Source organism: Eptatretus burgeri, chromosome 8 (assembly GCF_056783735.1).
Source record: "Eptatretus burgeri isolate ZD-2024b chromosome 8, Ebu_testis_v1, whole genome shotgun sequence".
In the NCBI taxonomy this organism is placed as follows: domain Eukaryota; kingdom Metazoa; phylum Chordata; class Myxini; order Myxiniformes; family Myxinidae; genus Eptatretus; species Eptatretus burgeri.
In genome coordinates this window covers 3,874,021-3,886,312 of record NC_140968.1, presented here as the reverse complement: position 1 = coordinate 3,886,312, position 12,292 = coordinate 3,874,021, and the positions used below count along the sequence as shown (strand labels likewise).

At 43.9% G+C, this 12,292-nt stretch overlaps 1 protein-coding gene across 1 annotated transcript; it reads left to right on the top strand.

The window, feature by feature from the left end:
- Nucleotides 1-7,376: 7,376 nt before the first annotated feature.
- On the top strand, nucleotides 7,377-11,523 carry LOC147020950 (small ribosomal subunit protein uS11m-like). The gene is made up of 3 exons (XM_085890674.1): nucleotides 7,377-7,544; nucleotides 10,984-11,049; nucleotides 11,191-11,523. Exons 1-3 carry the CDS (start codon nucleotides 7,392-7,394, stop codon nucleotides 11,296-11,298), a joined length of 327 nt encoding a protein of 108 aa, XP_085746800.1. The 5' UTR covers nucleotides 7,377-7,391; the 3' UTR covers nucleotides 11,299-11,523.
- Nucleotides 11,524-12,292: the final 769 nt, after the last annotated feature.

Genomic DNA, 12,292 nt, shown 5'->3' with positions numbered 1-12,292 from the left:
CTGTTCCTTTTGCATCCCATTCTGTCCGTATCTGTTCAGTGTACCTCGACTATGTACTGTATACAAAAAAAAAAAACAATCGATTTAATCCAGCAGAATAACTCAGTTGATTGAGTGTTTGCTATAAGCCTGGTGTTGGCTTCGTGGTTAGGGTGGCGACTTGGGATCCAAGGGTCCTGAGTTCAAGCCCCGTTGGCTGCTGAATTAACACCAGGGGGTTGACTCAGCCTGTCATCCTTCCGAGGTCGGCGAAATGACTGCCAGTGTACTGGTCCCGGTGTATGCCCCGGTTAGAATAGGTGTACCATATCCCTGTGTGTCGTAAGAGACGACCAGGGTTGGCGTCAGGAAGGGCATCCGGCCATAAAACATTGCCTCAAGCAAAAGCCAAACCCCTGCACAGCAGGGAAAAATGGCTGTAAAAACGGTCATTATATTTTGTATATTGAGTGTTTGCTATCGAGCTCTTTGGTCTGGGTTTAACCAAAATCTCATCGGCTTATTCTTGTCACCGACCCAACTCATCCACCAAGTTTCGTCATAATCCTTCAACAAATATTTGAGCTATCGTACCACATATCATTTTTGGCCCCATCTCTCAATAGTGAAGGTAAAAAAATTAAAATATTCTCGTATCCGGATCTTCACCAAAATCTAATCTATTCGTCCTTGTCACACACCCAACCTGTCCACCAAGGTTTGTCCTAATCCGTTCATAACGTGTTTAGATATCCTGCTCACAAACGGACAGACAGACAGGGGTGAAAACGTAACCTCCGTCCACCTTTGGTGGCAGAGGTAATGAGGATACATGGATTAGATGTGCTTTTGGGAACATAAGAATGATGTATATTAACTGTAATAACCTGAAATCATTAACACTATTAAACAAATAAAATTAGTAACAATAATTTAAAAAAAATTGTACATTTACAGATTTACCAATGAGGTGTCCTGGAACAAGCATTTTGCCCACTGACTGCCTTCGCTCCGTCGACGCGTAGGTACACGAGAAGGGGCTATAACTTCAAGTCTCGTATAGCATTCCCACCAAGGAGTGTCAGGTGATCTTTTGCTACCTTGAAGCCAGCCTATGCCACTCTTCCTTGGAAATGAATGTACGGGATGGCATCCTCTTCCAAAAAACCCCTGCTTCGTCCATATGAAAACTACCTGGATAGGGTAAACTTCCGGGTTACTATGCCTGGTGTTGGCGCTGTGGTTTGGGCAGTGGCTTGGGAGCCAAAAGGTCCTGAGATCAAGCCCCATTGGGCCACTGAATTTATATATATATATATATATATATATATATATATATATATATATATATATATATATATATATATATATATATATATATATATATATATATATATATATATATATATATATATATATATATATATATATATATATATATACCAAGTCATATAACACCAGGGGGTTGACTCAGCCTGTCATCCTTACGAGGTCGGCGAAATGAGTACCAGTGTAACTGGGCCCGGTGTATGCCCCGGTTAGAATAGGTGTACCATATCCCTGTGTGTCATAAGAGGCGACCAGGGTTGCATCAGGAAGGGCATCCGGCGTAAAAACCTATGCCAAATCATTATGTGGACAACAAAACGAATTTTTGGAGTCCGGAGGCAGTGGGAAAGGGGGAAGGGTAGAAGTGTGAAGGTGAGTTGGAACTGAATGTTGGGACGATGACTGGCAAAGGGCGAGAGTTGGCTGATATGATGGAGAGAAGAAAGGTGGACATACTGTGTGTACAAGAGACCAAGTGGATGGGGAGTAAGGCGAGGAGCATTGGAGGTGGTTTCAAACTGTTCTACCATGGTGTGGATGGGAGGAGAAATGGTGTCGGGGTAATCCTGAAGGAGGATTATGTCAAGAGGGTATTGGAGGTGAGGAGAGTGTCTGACCGAGTGATGAGTGTGAAGTTGGAAATTGAAGGGGTGATGATGAATGTCATCAGTGCATATGCCCCGCATATGGGGTGTGAGATGGAGTCTAAAGAAGATTTTTGGAGTGAGTTAGATGAAGTGGTGGAGAGTGTATCCAAGGATGAAAGAGTAGTGATTGGAGCAGATTTCAATGGGCATGTTGGGGAAGGGAATAAAGAGGATGAGGAGTTGATGGCTTGGTACGGTCTCAACAAGAGAAATGTGGAAGGGCAAATGGTGGTAGAGTTTGCAAAAAGAATGGAAATGGCAGTGGTAAACACGTATTTCAAGAAGAAGGAGGAACACAGGGTGACATACAAGAGTGGAGGAAAGTGCACACAGGTGGATTACATCTTAAGCAGGAGATGCAACCTGAAAGAGATTAGAGACTGTAAGGTTGTGGCAGAGGAGAGTGGAGCTCGACAGCATCGATTGGTGGTCTGTAGGATGATTTTAGAGGTGAGGTTGAGGAAGAGAGTGAGGGTTGAACCAAGGACCAGATGGTGGAAGCTGAAGGAGGAAGACTGTTGCGTGGAATTTAGGGAGGAGGCGAGACAGGCGTTGGATGGTGGTAAAGATGATTGGGCAACTTCAGCAGAAGGGGTGAGGGAGATAGCTAGGAAGGTACTTGGTGTGACATCTGGACAGAGGAAGGAAGATAAGCAGACTTTGTGGTGGAATGAGGAAGTACAGGAAAGTATAAGGAAGAAGGGGTTGGTGAAAATGAAGTGGGATAGTCAGAGAGATGAAGAAAGTCGGCAGGAGTACAAGGAGTGGCGTCGAAAGGCAAAGAGAGGTGGCAAAGGCCAAGGAAAAGGCATATGACGAGCTGTATGAGAAGTTGGATACAAAAGAAGGGAAAAGGATTTATACTGATTGGCAAGACAGAGGGACCGAGCTGGGAAGGATGTGCTGCAGGTTGGGGTGATAAAGGACGTAAATGGGAATGTGCTGACGAGCGAGGAGAGTGTGTTGAGAAGGTGGATGGAGTACTTTGAGGAGCTGATGAATGAAGAAAATGAGAGAGAGAAGGTTGGAAGAGGTGGAGATATTGAATCTGGAAGTGGGTTGGATCAGTAAGGATGAAGTGAGGACTGCTATGAAGAAGATGAAAAGTGGAAAGGCGGTTGGCCCAGATGGTATACCAGTGGAGGCATGGAAGTGCTTAGGAGAGATGGCAGTGGGGTTGTTAACCAGATTGTTTAATAAAGTCTTGGAAAGTGAGAGGATGCCGGAGGAGTGGAGATTAAGTGTACTGGTTCCGATTTTCAAGAATAAGGGTGATGTGCAGACCTGTGGAAATTACAGAGGGATAAAGTTGTTAAGCCACACCATGAAGTTGTGGGAAAGAGTAGTGGAAGCTCGGTTGAGAGGAGAGGTGACGATCTGTGAGCAGCAATATGGGTTTGTGCCAGGAAAGAGCACCACTGATGCGATGTTTGCTTTGAGAATGTTGATGGAGAAGTACAGGGAAGGCCAGAAGGAGTTACATTGTGTGTTTGTGGATTTAGAGAAAGCTTATGATCGGGTGCCAAGAGAGGAGTTGTGGTATTGTATGAGGAAGTCGTGAGAATTTTGCAGGATATGTGAGGACAGTGTGCAGTAGGAATGATAAAGGTAATATGCATAAAGATATGTGAGGACAGTGTGCAGTAGGAATGATAACGGTTTAAGGTTAAAGTGGGATTGCACCAAGGATCGACTCTGAGCCCTTTCCTGTTTGCAATGGTGATGGACAGGTTGACGGACGAGATCAGACTGGAGTCTCCATGGACTATGATGTTTGCGGATGACATCATGATCTGTAGGGAGAGTAGGGAGCAGGCTGAGGCGAGCCTTGAGAGGTGGAGGTACGCACTGGAGAGAAGGGGAATGATAGTCAGTAGGAGTAAGACTGAGTACATGTGCGAAAATGAGAGGGAGGGTGGTGGTATGGTGCGGTTGCAAGGAGTTGAGGTGGGGAAGGTAGATGGGTTTAAATACTTGGGATCAACTGTCCAAAGTAACGGAGAGTGTGGGAGAGAAGTGAAAAAGAGAGTGCAGGCAGGAAAGAGTGGGTGGAGAAGAGTTGCAGGAGTGATTTGTGACAGAAGGGTAGCTGCAAGAGTGAAGGGGAAAGTATATGACGGTAGTGAGACCAGCTATGTTGTATGGTTTGGAGGCGGTGGCGCTAACAAAAAGACAGGAAGCGGAGCTGGAGGTGGCAGAGTTAAAGATGCTGCGATTCTTGTTGGAAGTGACGAGGATGGATAGGATAAGAAATGAGTGTATTAGAGGGACAGCGCAGGAAGGACGGTTTGGAGACAAAGTTAGAGAGGCGAGATTGAGATGGTTTGGACTTGTGCACAGGAGGGAAGCGGAGTATATCGGGAGAAGGATGTTGAAGATGGAGCCGCCAGGCAGGAGGAGAAGAGGAAGGCCAAAGAAGAGGTTCATGGATGCGGTGAAGGCGGACATGCGGGTGGTTGGAGTGTCAATGGAAGATGTGGAGGATAGAGCGAAATGGAGACGGTTGATCCGCTGTGGTGACCCCTAACGGGAGCAGCCGAAAGAAGAAGAAGAAGCAGCCAGAGGCATGCCACTCTTCCTTGGAAATGAATGTACGGGATGACATCCTCTTCCAAAAAATCCCTGCTTTGTCCATATGAAAACGACCTGGATAGGGTAAACTTCCACAAGGACCTTAAACTTGGACAGAAATTCAACTGCTACCTACTCGTCTGTGCATGCAGCTTTGCCCGTTGTGCAAGCGTTATCCAAATTGCTGCAGCTCTTAAATCTCTCAAACACACTCGACTGGCCATAAACATTTCCTTGGTGGATCCATTGCCTTCCTGCTCTTTCACCTCATCATATAAACCCAGAACCTTATCCCTCACCTTCCTGCTCTTTCATTTTCATCATATAAACTCAGCTTGCTTGATGGATTTAAATAATATATATATATATATGTATATATTGTTTTTTTCAGTAATTAAGAACTGAATATTTAGTTTGCCCTCGAGCAAATCCATGCAAAGCGAGATCGCACAGTGTGGGGTATCACCAGTCCATACAGGCACAATGGACCAAAGGACTTGCCCCTGCTTATCTGTGTTGAGGTGGGTATGTAGCTGTATACATTTCCTCATTCTTGTAAATGGTTGGCCTGTTTGGTATTTCCAAACAGCACCAGGACCATGATCCTGGGATCACATCGTCAGGTCCGACAGACTGTATTGATTTGTCTATTTTCTACGAATGTTCTTGTGGTTCATGTAACGGTACCGTCATTTCCTAATACCCTTGTTCTGCACGTGATGTGTGTTTAAGCTGAACAATGAACCTTGAAGGTCCACAGACACAGACATTTTTTTTTTTTGTTTGATGTGATTATATCGATTTTTAAGTGATCAATAAAGAACTGAACCTGGTTTTTTTTTTTGTTATTCTAATAATTTTTTGAGGCGTTGCAGTTGGGGCCAATGGAGTGTAAAAGGGCACAAGTAACATCAAAATCTTCCTTTCAAGATATTTATTCAAGAAAAGAACGACTAAATGTTAAGTGAAGTATTAAATGCATACCTATGAGTTCAGGTATTAAACTCAACACATTATTTTCTGTGTCTGAACCTTTAAATCGATTTATGGTTATGGTTTGATAAATTAATGGATGAGCCTTTTCCCAGGATTGTTCTTGTACTTATCATGCCATCGAGAGCAGAGGGCTGCCAAGGCAGTTTCATTGGCTTGGGAGCACAATCCTGGACTGGTCGCCATTCTGACACAGGAAGTCAAGGCAGGAATTTGGCCGAGGATGCCAGCGATAGCTTGCCTACTCTTCATGAAGGACACCATTATTAACATCCATAAACGAATGCTGGCACACAGGACACCCAGTTTAACATCCATCCGGAGGACGTCGCACATATTGATGAATCGCTCCATATGTGAAACACCAAGATGACAGTTTGTCGGTGGGACTAGAATCAAACGCAGGCCAGACAGCTTAGAGACGAGTATGCGTACCTCTAGGCTATTCTGCCAGCCCTTTTTCCCCATGCTGGTGAGTTTTTAGCTTATCTGGAATTTACATTCCTGGTGAGGTGTTGTCATCGCACACCATCCGTCTCCTTTTTCGACTTCGCGGGCCAAACCGCTGTGCCAATCCGGCTGAAATTTAGCAGCAACATTCCACTCGTTACTGGTAACAGGAATTGCAAAGCTCCTCGTCGTCACTTTTTTTTTGTATACCATGTCGAGGCTCGTGTAAGAGCCAATACACAGAAACGTATAACAAGGCAGGAGACAAGAGGGACGGGAGAGGGAAGCACAAAATAGTGGAGAACAAAGACAATATGAGATCTGTGGAAGGGAGAGGGATTGGGCGGGATACACGGGGTAAACTAGATGGTACACGGGTAATACAGGGACTTTCAGGAAGGGAAACCGGGAATTTGAAGGAGGTGAGTTGGGGTTGGGGGTAGATTAACGGGGGTAGAAAAGATCAAGATTTTGGATGGAGGAAGATATAAGATGGTGGTGAACAGCTGTTTTGAAGATCTGGAGGAAAGAATGGGATTGAAGAGAGTGAGGGAGTTTGTTCCAGAGGCGGGAGGGAAGAAAGAGGAATGAAAGAGTGAAGGTGAGCGGTGATTCTTGAAGGTGACATGACATTAAGTAGGTTAAAATGGCCGACTTAGTAAATTTCTTCAAAAATCTTCTCCCGACCCACCAGTCAGAATCTGACCAAATTTGGGTTACAACATTAGGACACATTTCTGATGTTAAATTGCATTGGTCAGATGGTCATGTTGATCACATGACCGGAAGTGTGTCAAAATGGCGGTCGCAGAAATTCCCCACAAAATCTTCTTCTCTCAACCCACCAGTGAGAATGCTACAAGATTTAGGTTATAACATTAAGCCAGGGTAGGGATGTTAAATTGCCAAAGTCATGCCGATCACATGACCAAAAGTGTGTGAAAATGGCCGACGCAATGTTTGGGAAAAATCTGATAAATTCCTTCAAAAATCTTCTTCTCCCGACTCACGTGTCAGAATCCTACCAAACTTGGGTCACGACATTAGGACACGGTCCTGATGTTAAATTGCGGAGGCCATGCTGATCACGTAACCGGAAGTGTATCAAAATGGCGCTCGTGGAAATTCCTTCCAAAATATTCTTCTCTCAACCCACCAGTCAGAATGCTACAAAATTTGGGTCACAACATTAGGCCAGGACTCAGATAAGCTAAGGGTTCAGTGATCCTATTTTTAAAATTACTCATGCACAAATTACTTGAGCGATTAGGAATTAATTTTCAGACTTTGAGCCGTCTGCACCTCAACAACAATCGTAATTTACACCTCAACAAGAAGGTTAGAATCATCGACTCCCCCCCCACCCCCGCCACTGTTGTAATACTTCAGGCTTTTCCAGAACGCTCCATTTAATTCCTCCTGATGCCTTTTCCTTTTCCCAACAGCACCATAATCCAGGTTGTGTTTGCGGATGGTAAGGCAGCTGCGTTGACAAGCTGTGGAGTAGAAGGGTTCAAGAACTCGAAGAAGTCTTCGGTTGTTGCCGCACAAACAACTGGCTTATCTGCAGGAACTGTGAGTCTCAGTCTCCATGTATTTCGCCGCCCATTTATTTTGCTTCCAATCCCCTCAGGCAAAAATGCTTCAGTGAAAACGACAGTATACGAGAGTAGTACTCTCACTGATCGGCTCATGTGGGATTCCAAGCTTGGATCCCCACATCATGAGCCTTGTTCTCGTATATGAACATCAAACAGGTTAAATTGTGTGTGTGTGTGTGTGTGTGTGTGTGTGTGTGTGTGTGTGTGTGTGTGTGTGTGTGTGTGTGTGTGTGCATGCGCGCATTTTGCCGTTTCAAATGCATGTGAAGGCCTATATCGATATATAATGGAGGGATGTATGTACATCATCTTCTCAAAGAGGATTTGACCGAGGAAGCTGAATCTTTCAGGGATTAATGAGGACCCTTTGAGGTTGCGCATGTGGAAGTTTCGTTTGATTCCGTCCAATTTTTTTTTTTTTTTAATCGCCAATTTTCGCATTTTCTTCTTTTTTTTAAGGTGGGGTTCAATTTTTTAAGGTGGGTTTTTAAGGTTCAATTGGAATTACCCGAGCAATATAACCACAATGTATTATATATGCACGTAAGCAGTACGCATGTTTTCACTTCAGATACGCAAACTGGGTTAATTTGTTTTCAGGAGCAATCGAGGCAGCGGCTTGTTGCCTATACGCCACCCAAATGAAGGGTTAAAAACAGTTCCATGTTGTTTTAAAACACAATTATAGAGTAAAAAAAAAAATCACAGTTTCATGTTCAGTTTTCTCAATCCCCCATTGGGTGAAAAATGGTATAAACTGACGGGTACATTAAAATCTCAAACGTGTCCTGCAACGGCCTCCGATTTTATTTTTAAAAATTGAGAAGTTTCAGGATCCCCGATTTAAAAATAAATAAAAAAATGTAGAAATTTTTGTCATCATAGTTGCGAAGCTGATGGACCGTCATAAGTCTTCGGCAATGTCAGCCAGTCGCTCCAAGGGATCTTTTGTGGAAGTAAAGTAAAACCATCTGTATCCCTGGCTCGAAGGAGGACAGCCTGGCAGGCCGAAGTATATGCAGGTCTCATTCATGAAATACGAGCAAAAATCTCTGGGAACGTGGCTTTGCACCATCGCCTGGGCCCACCAATCTCTCGAGGAGATGGCGGAGGTTGAGGATTGTTTGACTTTTTTTCTGTTATCCAACTGTTCCTCTTGAAGATCAGTGCTTCCGCTGGTCGGACAATCCTCTTCAGCACTCCAAAATTATTGTCAAGGCTGGATAAAATAATACACATCGTTGAACTGTGTACATAAGCTGTCTCTTGATTTACGTGACTCGGCCTCAAACTTTCGGAACCCCCTTCTCACCATTATAATTATGTTACTGAAGCATTTCGGATCTCTTAACTTTTCTGCTTCAATCACGTCCTCCAATTTTTCTCTTCCTCTTTCAGAATGTGCATGTACGGTGATATCCATCCTCTTTCTCTGTTCTTCCTACTGCTCAAGTTACTTTGAGTTCAAGTGGCAGAAAGTTTGTTGTTGTGGAAGTTGGTGACGAGAAGGACAACAATGGAATGAAAAATCGCTCGTGGAGTGACACTTGGCGAAACGGAACTGCACTTCCTAGAGCACGTACCTCCACCAGGCTGAATAGTTTACATTTTGTTTCCCACTGATAGGTCAGATCTGAATCTGGACCTTAACCAAAATCGAATCGGCTTGTTCTTGTCACCTAACCAACTCGTCCATCTAGTTTAGTCATAACTCGTCCACAACTTTTTGGGATCTCATGCGATACATAGTTTTTGGCCCCGTCTCTCAGTGGTGAAGAATCGCTTCAAAAATTCTCGTATCCAGATCCGGATTCGAATCTTCACCAAGATTGAATCAATTCATCCTTGTCACACTCCCAACCTGTCCACAAACTTTATGCGGAATCCATCCATAACCTTTTGAGATACTGTGCTGTACACCAGGACCCCGACATCCGTGGGGGATACTTTCTGGGAAAACCCCGTGAAATGCTGAAACCGCGAATGTGGGAGCATTGTTTCAAAGCGAAATGGGGGGACAGGTTCTGGGGATTTCCCAACCCATGAAAAATCTGTGAATATCAGGGAAAATTTTGCGAAAACGCAAGAAAATGCTGTGGAAATAGACGAAAATCCGCGATTGTCGGGGTAAAATCCGCGAGTGTTTTGTCATTGTTACAAATGGAGACAAGGGGGATAACTTTATTGGTTCGTGGTAATGCTGTATTCGGCAGCTGATAATTAATAGATGTGGTGAGCGATGTCATTGTGTAATTGGTCCGTATGTAGCTCGCTGCTAATTACACTAATAGATATGCTGAGCATGTACATTCTTTAACTCACAGGACATGACATCTTTCCTATCTGCAGGCAGATTATGCTAAACGTTTTTTTTTAAATGTAACAGCTCAGATGGTGCTGTTTGTAGCAAGATGGTGATTTACACTAAGCTATGCTGAGTGTTTCCATTGTGTAATGTCCGTATGTGGCGACCTGGTAATTACTGGATACATCAATAGATGCTGTTGGTGTTTTCATCTGTAAGTAGCTCATGGGGGATGGCATCGTGGGGAATGACGTGTTACACTGGTGAGACATCCTGCAGAACTATGTTTATCCCGCGAAGCTACAATACACGTACAGGAAGCAGGCCACGTGGAAGATATGATTTTTTGCGTACGTACAGTATTGTATTGTACATACATCGAGATGCTTTGTGTATGGCTAGTGGAAGATATGTTTTAGAACTGTGTTCTGCTCGCGGCTCGATAAAGAAAAGAAAAATCGCCACGAAAACCGTAACTATGCGGGACAATTTCCCGTGAATGTAAGAGCATGTCGCAAATTATGTTGGGGTCCGGGTGCATATCATTTTTGGCCCGATCTCTCAATGGTGAAGAATCACTTGAAAAATTATTGGGTCCGGATTTGGATCTTTACAAAAATCGAATCAATTAGTCCTTGTCACACACCCAATATGTCCGCCAAGTTTCATCCGAATCCATCCACAACTGATATATACCGTAATGCAATATCGTTTTAGCCCCATCTCTCAACGATGAAGAATCACTTAAAAATTAAATAATTCTTGTTTCTGGGTCCGGATTCGGATTTTCACCAAAAGTAAGCGTTGCTGTCCTTGGCCGGTCACCTACACCCACAACATTTTTTCAGAACGATTGCTTGAAAACTGTGGCCAAAAATCGTGTGACAGACAGACAGACAAATGCTATGGACCAACATACTTGGAAAAACTTTTTTTTTCACCAAATAATGAGGATGGTTTGAAGGGAAGGAATACATGTTAGACGGTGATCAGCCATGATGAAAGAAACTGATTCTTCACCACATTCATCAGTGATTTAAACTACGTTTAAAGTTGGTGCTGTTTTTCTTTATCGAAGCATCCCCTAACAGGTTCTCCCATTTCACAGAAAGCATCGAAGAGAAACATCACGCACGTTCGAGTTGTTTTCAATGGAATTGGGCCAGGACGTTTTGTGAGTTGAAATCGAAGCATTAAAAACCTGTTAACCCATTGAGTTTCAATATGAAATTTGGATAAAACCATCACTTTGAATGCATAATTGACTGTTCAAGCTCATGTTGATTGGTTGTGAGATCTGTTCCTGTCTCTGCAGCCAGCACTCAGGGGCCTGGTTACGTCTGGATTGCAAGTGGTGTCGCTAACAGATGCTACGCCTCTCCCACACAACGGCTGCCGCCCCCGCAAAGTACGGCGCGTCTGACTCTGCTCCGAATAGTTGAAAACAAAGGTGTGGATGGGGAATGGAGACTCCGCTACACTTTGTCTAATTTTCACTGTGACAGTTGCAAGTTTGGGTTCCAACCAGACACTTGGCTTTGTCCTCCTGCCTATCCCTTCAATACTACAATTGGATATTATGTGCCCATGTTTATATCCTGTGAGTATAAAAGGCTCCTACTTTTAAAAATAAATTTAACTGATCACACGATGTTGAATTGTAATTATCAGCACGCTCACTGGAAATGACATCACAAGGACACATGGAGGAGGCGATTCGACACATCGACACCAGACCAATTTTAACTGTTAAAACGATGCAATGAAAATCACTTTAGCCACATCCAATTCGTTTTTTCTTTCTTTCTTTAACCACCAGACAATACTAGCAAAACTACCACAGGAGATGTATATTATTTAACTTCGACAAATGATAGTTTCACGTTTACAAATGTGAATCGCAGGGCTCAGTCTTGTGAGCAAGCAACATGATCATAGTTCACGTGAATAGTTTGAGAGAATAAAGAGGGGGGTGGGGAAGGGAGTGGGTTATGGGTCATAACCATAAAATTTTCCAACTTCTTGATGACTAGAAATTCTGATTCTGATTCTGATGTACCATACTCTGCTGCAGAGCGTCGGTGCTGCCGAAACATATTCTTGGCAAGGGTTACATTGGGTGGTTTGCCATTGCCTTCCCAGCAGTAGTTAGGACAGGAATTTGTAATTTGTTCAGGGTGCCGGCGATAATGCGCCAACTCTTCACGAAGGACACTGTGGCAGATGGGCAGCTAATGAGGGCAGATGGGACACCCAGTTTAATGTCTACCTGAGGGACGGCACACACAGTGAATCACCCTGCCTGCGAAACACCGGGATGACCGTTTATTGCTGGGTTGAGATTAAAACCCAGGCTAAACAGCTCCGAGGCGAGTGTGCGAACCTCTCGGCCATCCTTCGAGCCTGACTTGGAATAG

Bases quoted from the DNA above. Each gene is read 5' to 3' on its own strand.
- LOC147020950 (XM_085890674.1), top strand. From the start codon at position 7,392: ATGCCTTTTCCTTTTCCCAACAGCACCATAATCCAGGTTGTGTTTGCG. The intron at 7,545-10,983 runs GTGAGTCTCAGT...CCCATTTCACAG, and splicing joins CTGGCTTATCTGCAGGAACT to AAAGCATCGAAGAGAAACAT. The intron at 11,050-11,190 runs GTGAGTTGAAAT...CTGTCTCTGCAG, and splicing joins GAATTGGGCCAGGACGTTTT to CCAGCACTCAGGGGCCTGGT.